Source organism: Prionailurus bengalensis, chromosome E2 (genome assembly GCF_016509475.1).
Source record: "Prionailurus bengalensis isolate Pbe53 chromosome E2, Fcat_Pben_1.1_paternal_pri, whole genome shotgun sequence".
Classification (NCBI taxonomy): domain Eukaryota; kingdom Metazoa; phylum Chordata; class Mammalia; order Carnivora; family Felidae; genus Prionailurus; species Prionailurus bengalensis.
Genome location: NC_057352.1, coordinates 49455139 through 49476852, shown reverse-complemented (window position 1 = coordinate 49476852; position 21714 = coordinate 49455139). Strand labels below are relative to the sequence as shown.

The 21714-nt window shown below is 53.2% G+C and overlaps 2 protein-coding genes across 5 annotated transcripts in view; one reads left to right on the top strand and one right to left on the bottom strand.

The window, feature by feature from the left end:
* The first annotated feature begins 6142 nt into the window (after positions 1–6142).
* Positions 6143–18771, top strand: LOC122494459 (pyruvate dehydrogenase phosphatase regulatory subunit, mitochondrial-like). Of its 3 annotated transcripts, XR_006300173.1 has the most exons (6): positions 6143–6345; positions 12391–12684; positions 13839–13972; positions 15498–15690; positions 17849–17929; positions 18363–18771. XR_006300173.1 is itself a non-coding variant. In XM_043599669.1 (5 exons), the coding sequence occupies exons 2-4, from the start codon at positions 12458–12460 to the stop codon at positions 15686–15688; spliced, it is 552 nt and encodes a 183-aa protein (XP_043455604.1). In that variant the 5' UTR covers positions 6143–6345; positions 12391–12457; the 3' UTR covers positions 15689–15690; positions 17849–18771. The 3 variants fall into 3 exon arrangements, 2 of the variants coding, with proteins under 2 accessions (XP_043455604.1, XP_043455606.1); XM_043599669.1 differs by having other exon boundaries at positions 17849–18771; XM_043599671.1 differs by lacking the exon at positions 15498–15690 and having other exon boundaries at positions 6147–6345.
* The window catches only part of PDPR (pyruvate dehydrogenase phosphatase regulatory subunit), a 37076-nt gene continuing 31853 nt past the window's right edge, over positions 16492–21714 (bottom strand). For both annotated transcript variants that reach the window (XM_043599667.1, XM_043599668.1), the window contains one exon: positions 16492–20974. In XM_043599667.1, the coding sequence (XP_043455602.1) occupies positions 20570–20974 (405 nt within the window). In that variant the 3' untranslated portion in view covers positions 16492–20569. The remainder of the gene's footprint in view (positions 20975–21714) is intronic.

The window sequence follows — 21714 nt, the reverse complement described above, 5'->3', positions numbered from 1 at the left end:
AAGAAAACAAAACCAAAAACCAAAAACTTGAAATACACATGGAACTCTAGTTAATGCTACAAAAGCTGAACTGTTTTGGAGGAGGAGGGGTCAGCTTCCATGATGAAAGAGAATGCTCCTACCAAACTGACCTTCCAAACGGTAACAGTTACACGTTTAGAAGAAATACAGAACGCAATGACCCCAGACGAACAAAGGCAGGCAGTTTTTAGAGGTGGGTCAAAACGGAGCAGCGGCCTGAGCCACCGAGCAGCTAAAACTCCAACAGTAAAACCCACCAAGCTCTGGACACCACGAAAGGCGCCTCAGAAGAACCCAGGCTGCAAGAGAGCAAAGGGGAGCCTGAGAAAGGAGGCTGTCAGAGAAGGAAGATGCTCAATTACAGTGAAAACTCACTCAAGTCTCAGGCTGGCCCTAGAAATGTGCTTTGTGGGCAAATCATTTCAGATATGCCAACCCCTAGTCCCGGGAGCCCAACTTTTCCAATCTCTACTCTCTCCATCTCTCTCTCTCTCAATATATATATTGGGAGGGAGGTATATGGCTATATACCCACGTACCATATATATATATATATATATATATATATATATATCGGGAGCTTTAAAATTTTTGTATTATCTATATATAATATATATATTTATCTATATCTATATCTATATCTATATATAGATATAGATATCTCCTATAGGCTCTCTCTCTCTCTCTTTTTATATGGTCTCTATTGGTGCCTAATCCAGAGGCGGCTCAGGAAAGCTAACATCCCAGAGTCATCCACCAAGGAAGAGGCAGTGCAGGCATTCAGACCCAGGCCAGGTCAGCTCCAAAGTTATGCTCTTGACCAAATAGGACAGCGACCCTCTGACCTCAGACTCTGGGGGACTGAGTCAGATGATGCCCCAGATCCAAGTGTCTGAGGGCCCCTAACTCTGCAGAGGCCCCTCGAGGTGAGGACAGCAGGAAGGAAAGAGCACCTCGCTCTTTACGAAGCGGCACCAGAGAGCCTCTCCTCAGTCCCTCCCGTGCCACGGGGGCCGCATGGATTATCACCTCTCAGGGGGAGATTTGACGAGTCTGATTTGGGTTTCTAGTTAATCCTGACTACCTGCACTCCAGATGCGGGGCTGGGAGACCCGGGAAACCTCAATTCACGAGTCTCAGCGCCACCTACCGGTGAGTTGGTACACCCAAGGCAGAAAAGAGTCCCGTCTGCTCTCCGAGGCCAGGAGGCCACGACGAAACTGCCATTTCACAGATCGGCAAACGGAGCTCGCGCTCACCGCTTTCCCTCAAGTAATCATCTGGTGGATGCAGGGCGCAGCACAAGATGGTTACGGGGAAGCCAGTCCTCTTGGGCGGGACTGACACGCGAGGAGGGGAGAGGACCACGTAAAGACAGGCGGAGAGAGTCCAGCGGCCACACCAAAGGGAGGCCAGGTGTTGTGGGGAAGGGGAGGCTTCACCGAGAGATGGTGGTGACGTGGGCTGAGGTTCTGAAATTCTGGACGGTCTGCCGGGCTGACCGGAGGGGCTTGGGGCGGGGGGGACATTGGAGTCTAAATGCAGAACTCTTCCCCGAGCACAGCGGGGCAGGTGCCAGGAAGGGCATCTCAGCGAGCGAGAGATGGGTCTGGCGGGTGTGAGTGGAGAGCAGGGTGAGAGGAAAGATGAGCCGCACACACACACGGGGCAAACAGGCCAGGAATCGGGCCCCAGCGTCGCACAGTGTGTGGGCCCAGAGCGAGCTCCACCAGGAGGACCGTGCTCTGCCACACGCTAAGGAGTCCGGACGCAACCTCCGCAACGACTGGAGTCACGAGGACGTGCTAAGCCAGGGAGTACAACGATCCCACGTGTTTTGGAAAGCCAGCCCTGCAGAGCGAGGACAGGGTGGGAGCAGGAGCGGGGCCATCTCTTCGGGGATCGTCATCAGAGCGAGGGATGCTACTCTCTGAACGCCGGCAGCAGCGGCAGGAACGAGAGGCCGGAAGAGACCAGAGTCCGGGGTCACCACTCGGTCGCGCTGGGCGACGAAGCGGAGGTACGCGGAGAAGCCAGCGGGGCGACCAGATGACCCCGCGGTGTCTGACCCGACTGACCATTCGTGGCCTGGAAACAAAAGGAGATCTGGATGATGAGGTCGTTCCCGACGTGTCAGCTTATGGGGTTCTCACACGTAGCGGCTCAGAAGCCGGTTAGATGAGCGGAACAAAAGACCGGTGACTCCCGAGTTCGCGGCGAGTGAAGAGTCCCTCAAGGAGACGGAGGCCCTGACTGCGTCGTTCCTGCGTGGCCACGCGGCCAGACGCCCTCTATTCGAGCCGCGAGGTGGCTGCTACACCCCAGCCCGGGACCCGGTGCGTCACAGAGCACTTGGCCTCACGCTTACGGGCCCGCAGGGGGCTGCGGTTTGGCGGGCGGCCGTTGCGGGGCCGGGGGTCGGCGGGCTGGGCGTCAGGCCGGGGTCAGATCTGTTTCCCGAGTCTCCCCTCCGGTGTGATCCCATGATCCTCCAAGACACGGTGGCCGCTCAGGGCCCCATCGCTGATGAAAAGCCGCACCCGGGAGGGCTACGGACGCGCGTAATTTGCCTTGGGGCCTCGCTCCGGGCCTGCACACCGCGGTCTCTGCCGACCTTTTATCAAAGTCCTCAGGACGGCTGACACATATACTCCAACCCTTTCACGCACTGCAAGGTCACCTGGCAGACGGCTCGAGGGCCTGAAAAGATCCGGGGAGCACAGCTAAGTGGGGCTCCTTACTGTTACATTGCGTGCTCTTTTCTCGCTCTCTGTCCCCAGCCTCAGACGTCCTCCTGGCCACCTGCCCTATGCTACGGCGCAGATGGCTTCTGGATTCAGAACGAACACCTCGGCTCCGTCTCTAGATCTTCCCACAAGCGGCGTGATCTTGGAAGAGTCACGTTACCTCTGAGCCCACATCGTGTGCTAAAACCTCCCCTCCTAAGATTGTCACAAGATCAAATGGGATGAGGTATGAGAAGAGGCCTGTCCTGCTCTAAGTATCTTCCTTAGGAACCAGCGAAAGTCCTTCTGAAGCCACAAAGCTTTCACAGCTACCATTTGTCCTCCGGGCTGCTCAACTCTTGGCACGCAGCGGTTTCTAGACACGAGAGAGCTTCCCGGAAGCCTCTCGAGAAGTACGGGTCAGACTTCCAGCCTGGTTGATTCCAGTTCACTCAGAGGGTGTTGCTTTACGTGTCCCGAGACGATTCCGAGGCACCGCCGCTGGTGCCTGCCGCATGCTTAGCACTTTCTTGGCCGGTTCAGTCTGTCGCGTGTTAGAGACTTAGATGTGAGTCCTCAAACCTTCGGAAGAGTAAGGGAGGCTATCTGTCTCTAGCCATGCCGCCACTGCGTGGAGGGTGATGGAATGCCTGTGTGTGCTGTGCCTTGCTTTCCAAATCCTGTTTTATGCTCTGGTAACACAGGTGGATAAGGTTTTGCGTACCGTGTCTATCCTCTGTTATGGCAAATACTTAACACCCTGTCGCCAAACATGAAGCACGTTTCACAGGGGACTCAGCCAGAGTAATTAACGTGTCTGTTTATTCATTTGCAGACCCAGTCGCATGAAAAGAACACGTTAATTAAACTCCGGCTTGATGGAAGTACAGGGTAGGATGTTAATACCGCGCCCGCGGAGGCAGAGATGCTGGTCACTCTGGGCGCCTCAAGTCCCCGGAGCTCCTGTGAAAGAGCCCGTGCCCTAAAATGCCTCACGTGTCCTCAGCACCACCTGCTGTCACTACACACACACAGAAAGGGGCTGAGCAAACTGCACATTTACAAAATGTACATTTTGTAATACAAAATGTAAATAAGGAGTTACAGCGCTGTACGATAATTACAATGGCATTTTCCTGTATCCCCAGAGCACACCGGAGAGTGAAGCGTTAACTGTGCTGCTAGAAACCCCTTGATTGAAACAAGCCGCAGAAACTTTCTACCCAGCAGGCCAGGCCTTTGATCTGGGGAAGAGAGGCTATGGGGGGTGGAGGGGAACCCTCAGACCGAGTGACTGACTTTCTCTTTGTCCTTCCTGTCTACACCTACCGTGGGACATTCTGGCGTAAGGCACGAGAACCGAACCGAGAATCGGGCTTGGAGCAGAGAGGTGCTCCGAGCTCCAGTTCCTGGTGTGCAAAGGAAATCCTGGCGTGGATCTTTTGAAACAGATGCTGAAACTATCCTCCCCACCCCTGGTAATTTCAGTCCTTGCGAGACAGAAAACCAAGAAGGCAGAATGTTTGCAACGGTGAATCCAAATACCACGAGTGAAAAGTCCTGTCAAGACGTGTAATTGTGCATGGGATGGTCTGCTCTGTGAAGTATCGTACGAGAAGTCACTCTGGCGTTTCGTGGAGTAGGAGAAGCCCAGAAGAGAAAACAGTCAGTCCTCCTGAAGAATAGGGCATTTGGTGGATATGAGAGCCTAGAAAGTACAAGAACCAACGTCGACAATAAAGGAGCCGTGGGACTTAGCCTTTTAACGTGGAGATGTAAAATAGTGACGGTTGAGGGGCACCTGGGTGGCTCAGGCGGTTGAGCCTCTGACTCTTGATTTGGGCTCAGGTCATGATCTCAGCGTTGGTGGGTCCCAGTCCTGCGTCCGGCTCTGCACTGGTGGTGCAGAGCCTGCTTGGGATCCTCTCTCTCTCTCCTTCTCTCTCTGCCCCTCTCCCCTGCTTGTTCTCTCTCCCTCTCTCAAAATAAATAAACATCAAAAAAATTGTGATGGTTGAGGTAAGCGGGGAGAAATGCATACAGCGTGTTCACTACTTAACTGCACGTAAACGGAATGGAATTTACAACACCATCACTTCATTTCACCCACCGTTTCGTACAGACAACTAGGTTTCTCCCCAATTCACAAGCCTGAAAATGGCATAGGTGAAACTACTCATCAGGAAAACTTGTGAAGTTTTTCTCCCCAAACTGCCACATCTGGGACGTCCTCAAGAATACAACCTCAGATGGGTTGGTCTATTTCCTCTCCCTTTTGGGCAGTCAGGTGACACCAAGCTCTAAGCCATTAGCTAAAATACTGAAGAATTTCTCTGCACAGAAGCGCAGAATGTCTTCAACTTTTATGCATCAGACCAGCAAGAGGCGGAGTTTCCATCCTCAGGCAGCCAGAACCCGGTGCAATGTAGCGTGTGAGTTAACTGGCGAGTCAGTGGGTAGACAGTTGTGCAGGTTGTGGGCCGGCCTGGTGCCACCGGGGTCCCTGAGCTTTCTGCCACCCCCTAAAATGGCAGCAGCCCTCCGGTTCTTGTGCACTGCGGAATCCCATCATCAGAGGCCATAAGGAAACGAGACTGGCTCGTGTGGCAAGACGGGCTTCAATCCCAAGACCGGGAAGTGGAGAGTGTGGCCCACCGTGCAGTGGCGGCCGTGCCCTCAGAACGCTCCCCATTCAAAGAAATACTGGCTGGACCATGCGCCAAGCGCTGCTGCAAGTGCTGCCGTGCCTAAGATTGAGGTTCTGTCGACAGGGTCCGGGGCCTGCCACTGGTGGCAAAGGCAGTCAGCGAACACATACTTTAGATAGTGATGAGTTCCACGAGGGAAAGAAAACAGGGCCAAGCGATAGGAAGGGAGGACTGGACAGGAGGCTTCTCCGAAGATGGGGTGAATGACTCCGCTTCCTCGGGCCCAGGCAAGCCAGGAAGGTGCAGAGTGAGATCCCGCCCAGAGCTCAGGGTCGCTAAACCCGCCTCCGAGGTCGGGCCAGGCCCGCAGACCGGATTTCAGACGCTCTGCTAGAGCCTGGCCCAAGGAAGAGCCGAGCGCCTTCCAGAGACAAGGGACTGTCGGTCCACGCCGCCCTTTTGCGCCAGGGACTAGAGTGGCTTTGAGCCGCGGACCCGCTCGGGGACAGAAGCGGCAGGGCGCCTGGAGGGCAGAGCGAAGCCCCGCGCTCCCGACACCCCGGCAAGGCCGGCGACCCACCGCAGCATCCCCGCTCCACTTGCACGCTTCAGAAAGCAGCCCGGACCACTGGGGCGGGGGCCGAGCTCCCGGGGCGGGGCCTCGCGAGACCCAAACAAGCCCCACGTGGCAGGGGCGGGGCCGCCGCGGGGACGTCACGGCGCGCGCGTGCGCGTGTGCCGGCACGCGCGGGCGTACCCTTGCCGGGGGCCGTAAAGCGCGGAAGGTCGCGGTCTCTCCCGCTTCCCCGGAACTTTTTACTCCCTCCGCCCCGCCCCCTTCCCATTCCCAGTGCCCCGTTTCTGGCGGCGGGACCCCCGGCATCTGTTGTGGCTGCTGTCGCGTTGCCGCCGGGGTGCTGCTGACGGCGGAGCCCGCGGCGGCCCGTGAGGTAAGGAGACGGCGGCGGGGCCGCTCTGGCCTCCCCTCCGCGCGGGTCTCAGCGCCCCCCTTTTCGCTTTGGTCTTCCTCGGGGGTGGTCGCGGCCGCCCCTCGTTTCCTGTCGCTCCTGCCGGGTCGCTGGGGACTCCGGCGGCCCGGGGCGAGAGTGGGTCTGCCTCGTCTCTCTCAGTCGGTCTGCGGCTGTGCGGCGTCCGGCCGAAGGGGTCCGGGGTCCGGGCCTTGGGGCCCCGTGCACGGCTGCCCCCGGGGCCTGCGCTCCTCAGCCCGATGTCCAGAGCGGCCGGGGTGCCCTCGCTTCGGACTCCCCGCCTCGGGCTTGCACAGCGCCTGGAGCGGGTTTGGCTGGTCTCGCCCGCCCTTCTCCCTCTGCAGGTGCAATCGTTTTCCCGCCTGGAGACGTGCGGTCCGCCTCTGCTTCGCTAACTTGTACGCCTGCTGCAGAGTGCGGCAAGCCGAGTTACCGGGAAAAGTGTAGGCCAGGGTGGTGAACTGTCTTCGTGATGTTTGGTCACTCGGGACCCCTGTGAAGGACATTCACATTAGATTCGGGAATCTCTGTAAGCGTGACCTGCGGGCATGCGGCCGGGGGGGGGGGGGGGGGGGGGGGGGAAGGGGAGGAGGGGTGCCGGTGCCGGGCCACGGGGCACACTTTTCCAGCGCTAGGGATATGTATTAATTTCTTAAACTTGCCTGATCACCTGGTGGCACGTTTTGACAGATGCATCCCCGGGACCAGCAGGATCAGACTCTCCAGAGAAAGAGGCTGCGATAGTGTTGGGGTTTTTGTCTGTCTGTTTGAAGGAAATGTCCCAGGTGGCCCTTCTGCTGAGGCAAGAGTGGGAAGTGTGTCGGTCGAGCTCCACTCACTAGGCTTCCTTGTGACCAGCGGCCCATTTGTACACACGCTGGGACCATACAGGGGAACAACCCAGAGGGACTTGGAGCTGTCCCTTGCTCTTCTTGTCGTAAGCAGGTGTGAGCATAACCAGTCCCAATATTGAGGTTGCCTTAGCGATTCTTCTTAGAGGGAGAGAATATTATAGGGCCATCTTAGTTTTTTGTTTTTAAATATAACTTATTTTAAACCCGGCTACACCTTTTATTTCTTTGTCTCTGACATCTTCAGATTCTTCTCTACCGGCCTGGGTGGCTCAGTTGGTTGAGCGTCCCACTCTTGGATTTGGCTCGTCACGATCCCAGGGTCATGGGATGAGCCCCAGATCGGGCTTCATGCTCAGCGTGGAGCCTGCTTAAGATATTCTCTCTCCCTCTGTGGCCCCTCCCAGGCTCCTGCTGGCTCCCTTTCTCTCTCTGAAAAACAAAAAAACCCGAAAACAATTTAAAAAAATTACTCTATGTGATTTAGATATCCCCTGAAATCTTGGAGCCTAGCCTCAAGATCTCAGAGTCCTCACTGAATTTTTTCCCATCTCGTTTATTGTATATTCTCATTCCTCCGTTGATTATATTTCCTAGGTGCCTACCCTGAATGCCGGCAGAATCACGTTGAAGTGGTAACTGGTCTCAGCTCCCAGAGAGCTCCATTGTAAGAGGAGACTCAAAACTAGCACTTACTGAGTGCTTCTCGGGTGCCAGTTACCATGCTTTTCCTGTATTGCCTGACGTAGTCTTTGTGGCAACCCGGCGAGGCAGGTGTTCGTAGCTCACCTTGTGGATGAGGAGCCTGGAGCGCAGAGATGGAAGGACTTGCTCAAAGGCATAGAGCTGATGAGACGTGGGGGAGATTTTCAGGCCCATACCTGTCTGCCCCCAAAGCCTGCATTTTCAGCGGGGTCGTTGTGCCGTTTCCCTGATTGGCAAACAGGCTGTGACAGTGTGGGAGGCTCTGTGCTGGAGAAGTGCAGGGTGTTGTGGGAGAACACAGAAGAGTCACCTGAGGCGGTATTGGGGGAGAGGGGGTCTGATAAGCTGTGAAACAGGGTGAGAGCTGAGGGGATTATCCATGTTTGGGGGGCAGGGGGGCAGGAACTATGCCGTGTGGTTCGAAGGAACAGTGTGCCCAGATCCTGGGGGTTTCAGAGAGACTCAATGCCTGTCCTGTTGGAGGAATTATAAGTATGTCCGTCTGGCTGGAGAGGAGAGAAAGAGACCAGAGGTCAGGAATGAGCCTGATGATGAAGGATCTCGCACACTTCCTGTTCAGGAGAATGCTTTTTTCCTCAGGGCATCAGAAAGCCATTGCAGAGTTTTGAGGAGGGGTGTGAACAAGAGTTTCATTTGAGAAGCCTCCCTCCACGCCCCTCCTCGGAAGGATTGAGGGGGGTGGGGAGAATGGTGTGCGGAAGCCCTGTCGGGAAGCTTCTGCCTTCATCTGAGCGGGGACGGCGGTCTGTACTCAGGTAATGGCAGTGAGGAGGGGGAGAGGTCGATGGTCTGAGGGAAATGTCGCCTGTGGAATTGTTAGTCCATGACGGTTGGCCGCATAGAGGAGGTGAGAGAGAGGGAGGTGAGAGAGGAGGTGACACCTGGCATTCTTGTGTATGGTGTCACTGCGGGACACAGGAGTGGAGCAGATTTGGAGATTGAGGCAGGTGGGTTTCCCTTCTGGATGTGCTCGGTGTGACCCACGGGAACCCATGTGGACCCAAGTGGACATGGCCATTGTTCAGCTCGAGGTGCAGATGTAAAGCTCGGGGCTGTTGTGGGCTTAGGCGTCAGTCTTGGTACGCGTGAAATGACCCTGGAGGGTGGCAAACTGAGAGGAGAAGCTGGTCCCAGACACCCTGAGGGACGGCAACACAGAAGGATGGGCAGGGGAGAGAAGGCGGTGTAGATGTGACCGGGGTAGTCGGTGTCAAAATAAAACAGGGACAGAGTGCGTGAGTAGCGGGAGCGATCGGCGGTGTTCAGTGCTGTGGAGAGGGTGAGTGAGATGGGCCCGGTGTCCCTGGAAGGTGGCAACAGTGGCATTCTTGGTGAGAGCAGTATTCCGGCATGCGGGACGGGAGCTTAACCGCTTGGGTTCGGGACGGTGGAAAGGGGGGAAAGTGACAGATACCATAGGAAGCCCTTCTTGTCAAGTGAAAAAGACGGGTTGTGACGTCATAGTAAATTTTGGTGTAACCCGCCGGCAGACTGTGCAATCACCGAGGTGTAACAAAAAGGACTTTAAGACAGGTGGTGGCACACAGGTGGGTGTCCGGGGAGCACGTGCTGCAAGCTAAATAAGTCTGGGGAAATTTCATCAGCCCTGGAATTGAGTATTTTGCATGATGGGAGATCTTAATTTCCTTCTACGTTTGTGTTGTTTACAAAGACCACAATTTTATAATTCAGAATTTGTAAAATTAAAAATCACCATTGGAAGACTGTTACGGAGCCTTTCTTGTATTTCTTAAGTCAGTTGGGAGGGACTTGAGCGTATTAAAATGCTGAGGATTGGAGGGGACACTGAAGGTACGTGGAAGGGGACAGTTGATGGAGCCGAGTCAAGGGAAGGAAGGAGAGAGAGGGATCCAGGGCACGTGGGGAGGGATCAACTTTTGACCCTACGAGGTTGAAGGATGAGGTGGTCGTAGATGCAGGTGGAGTTTCAGGGGTTGAGGAGACAGGTTTTGTGTTTGGAAGGAAGGAAGGAGGTGGGGTCCCAGGTTGGGAGAGGAGCAGTGTTGTGGGTTCAGAACCTGAATGTAGACAGACATCTGCCTGTGGCTGAACACGCAGAGGCCCGGGGCTAGCTACGGGGTGCCTGCTAGTGTGAGCCATGAGGGAACAGGGTCTTTTCAAGCATGACCAAGTGGTAATGGTTCTGAAGGGAGAAGGGTGCCCGCCTCCCCCCCTCCTGATGGCAAGGTCAGTGGGACGGGCTGGCCACGTGGCAGTGGCGTTTCCCTCAGTAGAGCTGTGTCTCTGTTGAAGCAGAGGTGGAGAGAAGCTAGGTGAAGGGCTGGGTGTTCCAGTTTGGAAAGGATGTTCTGGAGGACACGGTGGAGAGGTTTGGAGGGGAGGACAGCAGACAGAGAGAGAGAGAGAGAGAAAGAAAGAGAGAGAGAGAGAAATCGGTCATATGGAGATGAGATTGTGGGAAGTCTGGCTGTGGAGAAGCTTCTGTCTCGAGACGGTTTGGCGGGGACCAAGGAGGTGAGGCCTGGAGGTCACCACAAGGTGGCCAAAGTAATCAGCCCTGGTTGGATGGGATTTCCTTGGGACGCAGTGGAGGCCTGCTCGGTCTCAGTTCTGGGATCCTGTCTGATGGATGGGCACCCACACCTTGGCCTTGGACGACCTGGGCCGTCGGGGGCCCTCCGTGGGTCCCGGGCTGGTAGCGGCGTGCTGGTGGGCGCACGGGCTGCCAGGGCTCTCCTCTGAAGTGTCGCCGTCTCCCCACACTCGGAGACCGTGCCTTCGCCCACAGGGCTGTCTGCAGTTTCTTAAAAATTGAACAGTCCTCTTATGCCCTTAGTTAGAGTAATCTCCCTGGTGGCCTGAACCTGTCCGCTCCCTAATCTACCTCATGGTGTTAGTCATCTCAGAGGGACTCCCGTGGTTCGTCATAAGCCTGCCATGACCGGTCCTCCCCTGCTTTCAGGAAGGGGCCGTGGGACCTGGCGTCTCCAGTCTGTGGCCTGTGCAGACGCGGGGCACGCCGTCCCTCACTGCGGCTTTGGGTTTGTTTTCTCTTCTCTTCTCTTCTCTTCTCTTCTCTTCTCTTCTCTTCTCTTCTCTTCTCTTCTCCTTTTCTCCCTCTCCCTTCCTTTCCAGGACCTCATTCTTTGTCACCGCCTCTCCTTCCTCCCCCACCTCTTTCCCTCTTCCTGGCCCTTCTCGCCAGCCCTGAAACAGTCTCTGTGGCTCCCACCTTTATAGACAAATAGCCTTGCTCCACCCCCATTCTCTCCTCCTGTCTGGGGTTTCTGCTCCCTTCCAGGCAGCACGTGAAGAAGCTGTGCACACTCCCTCATCTCCTTGCTCTTGAGCTTGCTCTAGGCCGTACTTCGTCCCTGGCACTCCCCTGGGAATGTCCTCTTTGAGGACACCAAGGACCTCTGTGTCGTCAAGTCCCAGCAGGCACCTGGCCGTCTTGCTCCATCCCTGGCCACCCTCTGTAGTGAACCATCTCCTCTCTCGGCTTCTGTGACACCTCTGCCCGGTTCCCTTTCCGCCGCTCAGCCGTTTGGACGCTCTGTGAGTCTGCCCCGGCACGCAGTCCCCCGTCCAGTACTTTCTTTCCCTTGCCAAGCTGTGCCTGCTGGGGAGCCTCAGAGTTGTTCCTCAGACTGCCGGGTCTCCGGATACCCCACGTCTTCCCCAGGCTTCAGGCCTGGTTATCTAGCTGCTTGGCACTTCCACGTGGATGCCTGCTAGGTGTCTCGCCCTTGACACCTCGGTATGCGCGCACGCGCCCTCACCGCCTCCCTCTCCCTCTCCTTCCCGCCTCCCTCCGCATCCCTAGTCCTTCACACCTTAGGACGTGGCACCACCCGTCGCTTAACCTGGAAACTTTGCCATCGTCCGTCTTTCTCCCGCTCCCCATCTTAACATCCGGTTTGTTGGCAAGTTAAGTACTGTCATTTCACCATCCACAACAATCCAGTCATGGCTCTGACTCCACCGCCACCATCCTCGTGTGAGCCACCGTGCCCTCCCTCTTGGACGCCTGCGGTAGCTTCCTAGCCCTGCCTTTCCTCCAGTCCAGTCCCCACTGTGGAGCCAGGCTGATCTTAGGAAAAGCGTATCAGATCATTTCATTCCCTGCTTTAGTATTTTCCTTTGCACTTGGAGTAAAATCCCAGCTCCTCGTGAGGCATCCAAGCGCTTGTGTCATTGCTTTCTGCCTGCCTCTCCGGCCTCGTCTCTGGTCGACTGTGCCTTGCCGTCGAGCTGTGGGCACACTGGCCTCCCTTCTGTGCTCGGACTCCTTAAGGTGTGCCTCCCCTCAGGGCCTTTGCATGTGCTTGTGCCTCTGTCTGGATGAGACATGATGATTATCATTCTCTGTTGCCTCCTTTTCTTTTGTCACTCTTCCGGCGCACTGAGTACAGTGGAATGAAATCTGTTTGCTTTCTCTGTCTAGTTTGAATTGGGGAGAATCTCCTCTTTGGCCGAGTGGGAGCACATCTCCGAGCTGCTGACGGGCAGACATGATGTTTTCCCGGTTGCTGTCGGTGGCCCGGAGACAAAGGACCGGCCGAGGATGGCAGAACTGGTCGTCGGGGAGAAGCGGTGCGCCAGCTGCCGAGGCGCATTCTGTCGCCCTGCCTGCCCAGGCACAGGTGGTCATCTGTGGCGGTGGAATCATGGGCACATCCGTGGCCTATCACCTCTCCAAGATGGGCTGGAAGGATATTGTCCTTTTGGAGCAGGGCAGGTAAGGACCAGACGGGACCCGGCTTGGGGCCATGTTGCACCAACTGCGTGGGCTTCCCTCACCCCCTCTGCTCCCGGTAACCTGTCCCGGCAGTGGCTAACCTGTCGCTAAGTAGCATGAGAACAGTCACGGAAAGGCGAAATCTCCTGTCCATGGTTTCGCGATGTGCAATACCCGTGTTTTTGGGCTCTGAGAGAGGTGGCAGATGCCGCGGAGCCGAGTATCCGAAGAGGGTGCGTTTTATTTCAGGGTCCAGGCACATCTTACCATCTTGTTCTCCGGGTAGGGGCGGTCAAATGGCAACATAGACCCCGTGGCTCTGGAGCTCCCTCTATGGGCGGAAATGAAATTGGCTGCATCCTGTCTTCTTTCTGTTCCTTTTTTTCCCCCCACTGAATTAACTTATTTTAGAGCCGTGCTAGATTTACAGAACAAATGCAAAGGTTGTACCGAGTTCCCGTGTGCCTCACGCCTGTGTGCACCTGGGACTGACATCTCAGGTTGGGGTTACCGTTAAATATGATGAATCAATATGGATACCTTATTACTGACTAAGGTTCGTACTTGGTACAAGTTGTCTCACTTTCCCTTACAGTCCTTTTTTGTTCTATTGCCTACCAGAAATTGAATGACGTCTAACAAGTCTGTTGTAATTCTCTCCGAATAGGCAATGCATTTACACGATTCAGAATTAAAAACTGTAAAAGAGTGTGCAGCGAAAGTCTGCTTCTCATCCCTGACTTCTAGCTGAAGTTTCCCTCGCTGGAGGCAAATTAAGTTCCTAGTGTGTCGTTGCAGACACCCCCCGTGTATATGAGCAAACGTGTTGGTCAGTGTGTACGTGTGTACGTGGGTCTTCACGTGCTATTTTTTTCTCTTTTTTTGTACAAGTTAGTGGCATATTAAGTAGTGCTCCTCCCATGCTGTTTTCATTCGGATTCCCATATTGTTGCAGAAGAGCATTCTCGTGCCTTCTTTATGGCTGCGCGGCGTCCCGTCGTGTAGGTGAACGCCATTTGAAATCCCTCTCCTGTCGGGATATTTAGGTTTCCATCTTTTGATATTACGGTCGGTGCCAGTAATGAGGGTCTTTGAACTAGTTGCATTCACAGATATGCGAGTCTACCTAAGAGCATTTTGGATCCATCCCGCAGGCTGGCCGCTGGCTCTACGAGGTTCTGTGCCGGCATCCTGAGCACCGCCAGGCACTTGACCATCGAGCAGAAGATGGCAGACTATTCCAACAAACTCTACCAGCAGTTAGAGCAAGAAACAGGGATCCAAACAGGTAAGCAGGTACCCTGCCATTTACTGGTCTGCCTGTGGCCCGGACTCTTTCACTCAGTACCATATGCGGTCCGACACCAAGCCTGCCTGGGGATTTTAGTTGAGGCTTGAGTTTCAGTCCGAGCTCTGCACTCGTCCTGGTCTTACCTCGGGCAAGTGTGTGAGCGTGTTGAGCTGTCTGCCGTTTCCTTATCTATCGAGGGGATTCGGTCATTATCTCGGATCCTATCCAGATGCCAGAATTCCTATGATGTGAAAGGTTTCCTGTGCCATTTCCTATTTCACTCTCTGAAGTATATATTAGGTGGCCACATCTGGCTCCTGAAGGAGGAAGAGAAGGAAGTGCTTAAGTTTCGGTGCTTGACAGTGAAATCATAGTCTGAGCCACTGAATTTCACCAGTTGCGCTTAAGGATATTTGTGACTGTAAAGCTTAAGCGTATGGTACCCCTTGTGTGCGTCCCCAAGGGAAAGGAACCCGGGGAGTCGTGAGCCGAATACGACCGGAGCAAGTAGGACGGGGAGACCAGGCTATGGGGCGGTCCCATATGAAAACAAGTAGGAAGCAGGTCTGTCAGCTTGTCGCGAGGTGATGGACTAGCCAGAAGCCCAGGGTTGAGCCTGTGTCGTAGCTGGTGAAACCGTTTGGTGGCCGCGGGAATTGCCCTAAGCGAGTAGCTGGGCCTAGCCGCTCGTGTAGCTCAGGGCTGCTCTTCAGAACACCTGCGTGATTCAAATCACAGGGAAGTCAAGACCCCTCCTGACAGGGACGGTAGCTCGATCTGTGTGCCCGCTGAGGTGGCTCTGCCATGTGGTCACGGGGTACGCACGGCCTGTGGCTCACTTTGCCGGCCAACTGGAAATTATGTGGCGTATGACACAGTTTTCACTGGGGAAGGTGAGATTGTAATTAGAGATTCTGATGACAGACTACGGTTTTATAGCTTTCCCTTTCATATAATTCGCACTCTGGTGAAGTGTGACGTTGTTTGTCAATTCTGGGTTAAGATGAGCGTCCTGTAACAGGATTGGGTAGATGTGGCAGTGGAGAAGGGGAGATGCCAGGAGAGGAGCTACAGGCAGGCAGGAAGAGGCTGTACGTGCTTGGGCACGTGAGCACGGTTCCCCGGCCGGCCCTGTGCTGGCCCAGTGCTGAGAGCGGGTCCTCAGCCGCCTCACCCTGGTCCCTGCCCGGTAGATGAGCCCGACTCCCGTGGTGTCCTCGCTCTCGGCCAGGCTTGCTTTTGAGAGGCGAGGACTCGCGAGTGAAGATGGTAAATGTGCGTGGTGCCTGCCGCTGCACCGTCTCTGGCTTCTGTTAGGGAAGATGCGGGATACGTGCAGGACAGGCGGGAAGAGTCCCTCTGGGTTGGATTTAACTTGATGGCAACCGGTACTTGAATCGGGTATCTACCAGGGATTGAGTCAGCAGAGGGTCCGTGTAATGGGCCCAGCGCCAGAACTGCTGACTTCCGGTCCACCGGTTCAGTTCCTCGTGCTTTGCCGGGCCTTGTTTTTATGGCTCAGAGCCCCTGCTGAGTTCCCTCCTGCGTCGGATGCCAGAACTGGAGACTCTGGAGATCGTGAAGTTGGTCAACTGCCCCGAGACCTTCACCCCAGACATGAGGTGCATCATGGGCGAGTCTCCTGCAGTGCAGGGCTACTATGTCCTAGTGGGAGTGAACTCTGCTGGCCTGTCGTTTGGAGGAGGGGCTTGAAGGTAAGTCTTTTTGCTTAGATTCTGCTTGCTGGGCTCTGCTCTGCTTCCTAGAGTTGCTCGTTACTAATATGGTGTGGAATGTGTGTATAATCCGGTGTATTGATAATAAGGAGGAGATACACATCATTTGAGAGTTGTCCCCTTCAGGAATCATTGTGGGATATTCTAGCAATGTCACTGTGCACAGGGTTTCAGGAACCCTTATTTCAGAATTACCACAGAGCCTGTGGGATGTACTTTTGTATTTAATGTTGATCATTCGATGATCTGGAAATTTAGCAAGTGGTTTTGGAAGACAGATTCATGCGATTATTCTAGACATGTTTGCCTATCTCAATTCACAGATTGTAGCTGCTCAACAATAGGTCAGTAAACAAAGACCAGTGACTACATTTTTAGATTATAGGGAAAGATCACTGGGTGCTCCTCTCCATTTTCTTCTCTTGCTACTGTGTGTGCAAGAATATATAGAGAGCCCATTTTTCCATGCCAGCGTGGGCTTTCACATGGATGGGGGATATGTCAAGTGCCAGGTTCCTTACTGTGCAATCAACCGTAAGGCAGGATGGGCGGTCAGATCCAGTGACTGAGACCGTAACTTCAGATAATTGGGGACTTTCTCTACACCTGTCAGCCCTACACAAAGGGTAACATAATGCTTATGTCTTACCTTGGTTTCCACATTTTTTTTTTTTTTACGCTTTGGTATAAATGGTTTTATGGGGAGTGCTTACCCCTTGTGATGGCAAATACATCAAGTTGCTAGAGATGAAGAACATTTCACAAGTTGCTATGACCAGAGTTATTAAAATGTCTCTTTATTCATTTACAAATTTAATAACATGAAGATGACATCTTAATTGGAATCTGGCTTGAAAGAAATACAGGGCATGATGTTAATACCGCATTCATAGAGGCAGAAGTGCTCAGTCACCCTGGGTACCTAAAGTCACCAGGGCTCCTGAGAAAGATCCCATGCCCTAAAGTGCCTCACATGTCCTCAGCAGCACCTGTCACTGCACACTAAGGGGCTGAGCAAACTGCATATTTACAGATGTAAAGGAGTTGTTACAGCACTGTACAATAATTACAATGGCATTTTCCTGTATCCTAAGAGTAGACCGGAGAGTGAAGTGTTAACTGTGCTGCTAGAAACCCCTTGATTGAAACAAGCTGTGGAAACTTTCTATCCCTGTTTGATATGGGGAAGGGAAGCTATGGGGGGGTGGCTGGGGAAACCCTCAGACTGAGCGAAGTTTCTTTTCATCTTTCCTGTCTACACCTACCATGGGACATTCTGGTGTAAGGCACGAGAACCGGGCTTGGAGAAAGGTGCTCCAAGCTCCAGTTCCAGGTGTGCAAAGGAAATCCTGGCATAGATCTTTTGAAACAGATACTAAAAATACCTTCCCCACCCCTTGTAATTTCTGTCCTTTAGAGACAGAAAACCAAGAAGGCAGAAGGTTGGCGAAGGATAAAAATAGGTACGTCTAAATATGAGGAAGAAAGCCCATGAAGAAATGTGTAATTCTCCAAGGGATGCAGATTCTCTGCTCAGAAGTCAAGAATCATATTATACAATGACTAAACTCTGGTGTTTAATGGACAAAGAGAAGGCAAAGACATACAAAAATAGTTCTCTTGAAAAATAGTGCATCTGTAGTGATGAGGGAGTGTGAACCCAGGTCCTGTATGGATGATGGAGGAGCCTTACAACTCAGCACCTTAACATGGAGGCCAGGGTGGGGGTCGCGGGGAGAGGCACAGCCAGGAGACCCAGAGCTTGCTCCCAGACTCTGTCACCTACCCTATCATCCCCTCTGACAATTCTTGACTCGTGCAAATTTTCCCTTTTTCATGCTGATGAAAAGCTGCTCCTGGCAAGTTTGGGAGGGATGTGGGTTAAGGGTGGTGTGCAGAAAGGAAATGAAAACCATGGAAAGTTCTTCAGTACTAAGCACTAGTGACCAAACCCCTACCTCAGATGCTAAAGGGGACCCTTGCTGATGATACTGACCATGCAGCTGCAAAGATACAAAACACTGAACCTGGTCGCTAACCCTGGAAAGCAAAGCCAGTGCAGCTGTACCAGGACACAGCCTTCTGGGGTCAGAACCTGGACTACAGCTTATGGAAGATTCCCTTTTATCTCCCTTAGGTTGTCAGAGGATGGTGAAGACTCAGATGCCAGCAGACGCGTTCATCAGGCAGAGGATAAGAAGAGCCAGAAATCAAGGTGGTGGGTTCTCCCTTCAGTGAAGCAAAACCGCTTTTAGAAAACTGTCATTCCTGCCACTTCCATGGTGGGGAGGCAGGGTTAACGTTTCAAATGCATTCAGAGGCAGGGTAAGGGAGAAAGGTGGAGTTACTTTCCACTTTTAGAACGGAAAGAGGTAAAACTGTTGGTGTGTTTAAGAAGGTAGAATCCAGGGACAGCATGTCTCCTGGTGAGAGTCCAAGTAGCAGGACTCTCCTCCTGCAGAAACGGGATAACTGAGGTTACTCACTGAGCTTAACGGTCTCTGGGCCCCTGTTCTGAACAGCATCTCTTGTATTTGGGGGTACAGGGCCCCCCAGGCGGGCACAGGACATCAGGTAGGCTATCCAAGCAGGTAGATCTTGTCCCTTTTTGCTCTGTGTTCGTCTGAGGCTGGCACGCTTTCTGTTTCCAGATAAAACAAGACTGTCCAGTTGAATATGTGGACAAGACAGAAGAACACAGAGCCCCTCCCTCAAGAGACCATAAGAAGTGATGAAGGATCATTTCACAGAGAAAAAAGTACCAGCCATCTGAAACCCAAGTCCCGCCACGCATTCACAAAGCATCCAGATCCTTTGAATCTCTAGGGACAGAGGAGCAGACACACAAGGCAAACCCGTGATGGGAACGACAGACTGCAGGATGTTCTGTCAGGTATGCTGAAGTCAGGAAGGAGTCACCCACTTCAGGGTTAGGACCAAAGAGAGACAAGTGCCAGATTCACATTGTTAACCAAGAAAGATTTCCAGCGTGAATTTTAAAGTGCCAAAAGCTGAGTGTGTCAGGGCACTCAATAAATACATCTTGCCCGAGTCTTAAAAGTGCGCCCCTATTTATGGACAAGATGTAATTTACACATAAATCTAGAACTTCTTTTGAATTCTTCAAAGACGAGAGTGGTACAGGGCAGGGGATACCTTTAGCTCTACAGTGCCTGTTTCCAGCTTTGTTGGTCAGTTGGGCCCCTGCTGCTAACACCTGTGTTGAGCAGGTGCCTGATTCCTGCTCTCTCCCATGTGTCACAGCTGCTGCGCCCTGTCCTACGAGGTGACACCTCTCCCCCAACTTCCCCCCTCCTTGCGGCAGCATCTCTCAGCCCATCACATAGCGAGGCCCTAACAGCTGTAACCACATACTCCCTTAATAAATCAACGAAGACCTCTTTTAAAAAGTGGACACTACAATCAATAATCAAGTAGGAACTGTCGGGCTAGGCAGAGGACAAGAAGTTTCTATAGAGAATCTATCAGATGAAGGGGGTAAACCGAGATCCCAAAGAAACGCCAGAGCAGGCAGACACACGTGAGAGTTCTAAGCTGCTCACGGAGAACAAAAGGCCCTTCTATAATGGACTGACAGACTCGTCAGAGCTAACGCTTCCAAGATATCAAGACAACAGTTCATTCAAATCTGTGACAGCACTTTGCATATAAACTGCCCCCATTGGACTTTAAGTGCAAAGAGTGGACAAGTTTCTGACAGCCCAGCCTCACCTTTAGCAGACAGACACTGCGTAAGAGAGTGGAGGGCCCGGTCATTTTTTCTTCCAGAGCTACAGAGAGATGGCTGGATGAAGAGCAGACTCTCACAGGACCCTCCCCAGACTCCTGAGGGTCATCTCTGTGCAGATCTGTCTGTTCTGTGCCCGAGGAAGCAAAACTTGAAAGTCCAGTAGCTCTTGAACTCTGCACGGCCAGCATGGTTTAGTTCCTCCCCAGGACCACACACCCTCCCTGTTCCAAAGCGAAAGCAGTGTTTGCCGAGTGGGCCTGCTGCAGAAGGGGCAGGTAAGGAGAGGGGACAAAGATGCACCTGGAGAAGAGGACGGTCAAGATGGGAAGAGTGAGCTTTGAGCAGCTGAAAGCAGCAGCACTGTTCAGACAGCAGCAAACCACCTCTGTGCGGTACGTTTTCCAAGAAGATCAATACAAAAGGCAACATGGTCTTTCCCTTTCAAACACTGGCTTGTTTACTCACGCCCCCAGACCCTCTTCTAGAGATCAGCAAGACGTGAAGGAAATGTTAGGAGGGTGGCCCTGATCCGCAAGTCTAGTAACTGGGTCAGTAGGGAGGCTGGGATGTCCCAGGCCGGCTGTTTGCTACAGACTAAAGAACATGCACGTGGTGCCGCTCGTGAATGAGGTAGATGGTCATCCTCTTGTAGAGGGATCGGTGCCAACCCCCAAAACGGGCTCTCGCAAGGGGCTGCCTCGGATCCACAGCAACCCGCCAAGATGAGCAGGTTATGCGGAGAAAAGTCAGCCTCACAGAGCTGGACTCTTGCCCTGCGGCCTGCATACCACCAGCTTCCCCTGCTTCTAGACACAGCCAGAGAAATCAGACCCCTGGCTCCCCACTTGCACGAGTGCAGTCTTTACCTGTCCTGCCTGTCACACATGCTTTGTGTCACCATGAGGATCTGAGAGGGGTGGAGTGGGGGGCTGGAAGAACAGCCCAGAGGGAGTATTAGATGGTTAACTGCACTGGAAAAGGGAGGAGGGAAGGTGGAAGGAGAAGAGAGGTTGCAAAGCAAAAGGTTTAAAGCAGGTGAAGCTTAAAATCCTATCTGGGAGGTAAAAGATGGGAAGCAGAGGGTTGGGACTGGAGGGGAGCCCGGCATTACTTTCCATGCAAGTCACTTAGCTCCACATCATCCTTTCGGCGCTTGTGGGTAAAGAGGGAGGTGACAGGGTAGAGCTTGGCCTTGGCCTGGAACCGGTGTCCCGCGATGTCAATCTCATACTCTCCCCGGTTGATGAAATCTGCCGTCACAACCTGTTCTTCCCCAGTGTCTTCGGAAAAATTGTGCACGAAGCCCAGGCAAACGTGGCGCTCCAGGGTGTAGCTGTAGGCGCTGCTGGTGGTCTTGCCTGCGTACTGCCCGTTGCGGTAAATGGGTTCTCCCCACCAGGGCCAGAGGTCCAGGTCGGTGTCGTGATCGTCCAGAATGAACATAGTGAGGCGTTTGTACACCCCGTTCTGTTTCTGCTGCAGCAGGGCATCCCGGCCAATGAAATCCATCCCCTAGGAGAGAACGGCAATGCTGAGAGCAGGCTGACGTGCTGATGCCGGGCGCAGAAGGGGCGGTGGGTAGGGTCCCCTGATGTACCTGCCATGGGGGCAGCGCCCCCACTCCCCAGATTTGGGGAAAATGTAGGTTTTCCACCTTGTGAAAAACTGCATTCACAATATAGAAGACCTACTCAGAAAATTTCTGTAACACAGGTGTACATTTTTCTCTTTTGTAAACATAGATTTCAACCACAAGACCACACAGAAAAAAAATATTTAGGAAGAAAAATTCAAAAATACTTGCTGTAATTGTTTTCAAAAAACCATGTTTTTAGATAATCTCAAGAGAAAGCCCACACATGTATGTATTTGAATGTGCGGACCAGGGTAAAAAAAAAAACCTCTAAGTGATTATGTACAGATAAAATAGGTGATTTGGGGGGCACCTGGGTATCTCGGTTAAGTGTCCAGCTTCGGCCCAGGTCATGATCTCCTGGCTTGTTAAGTTCGAGCCCTGTGTCAAGCTTGCTGCCCTCATCTCAGAGCCTGGAGCCTGTTTCAGATTCTGTCTCCCTCTCTGTCCCTCCCCTGGTCACACTCTTTCTCTTAAAAATAACCATTAAAAAAAAACTTATAAAATAGATGATTTTTAATTTTCTTCATATTTTTCCCTATTTTCCAAAATTTAGTATTCATTACTTTTATACCTGAGAGAAAAAGTGATCTGTAATTGCTCACAAAGACGACTAGAA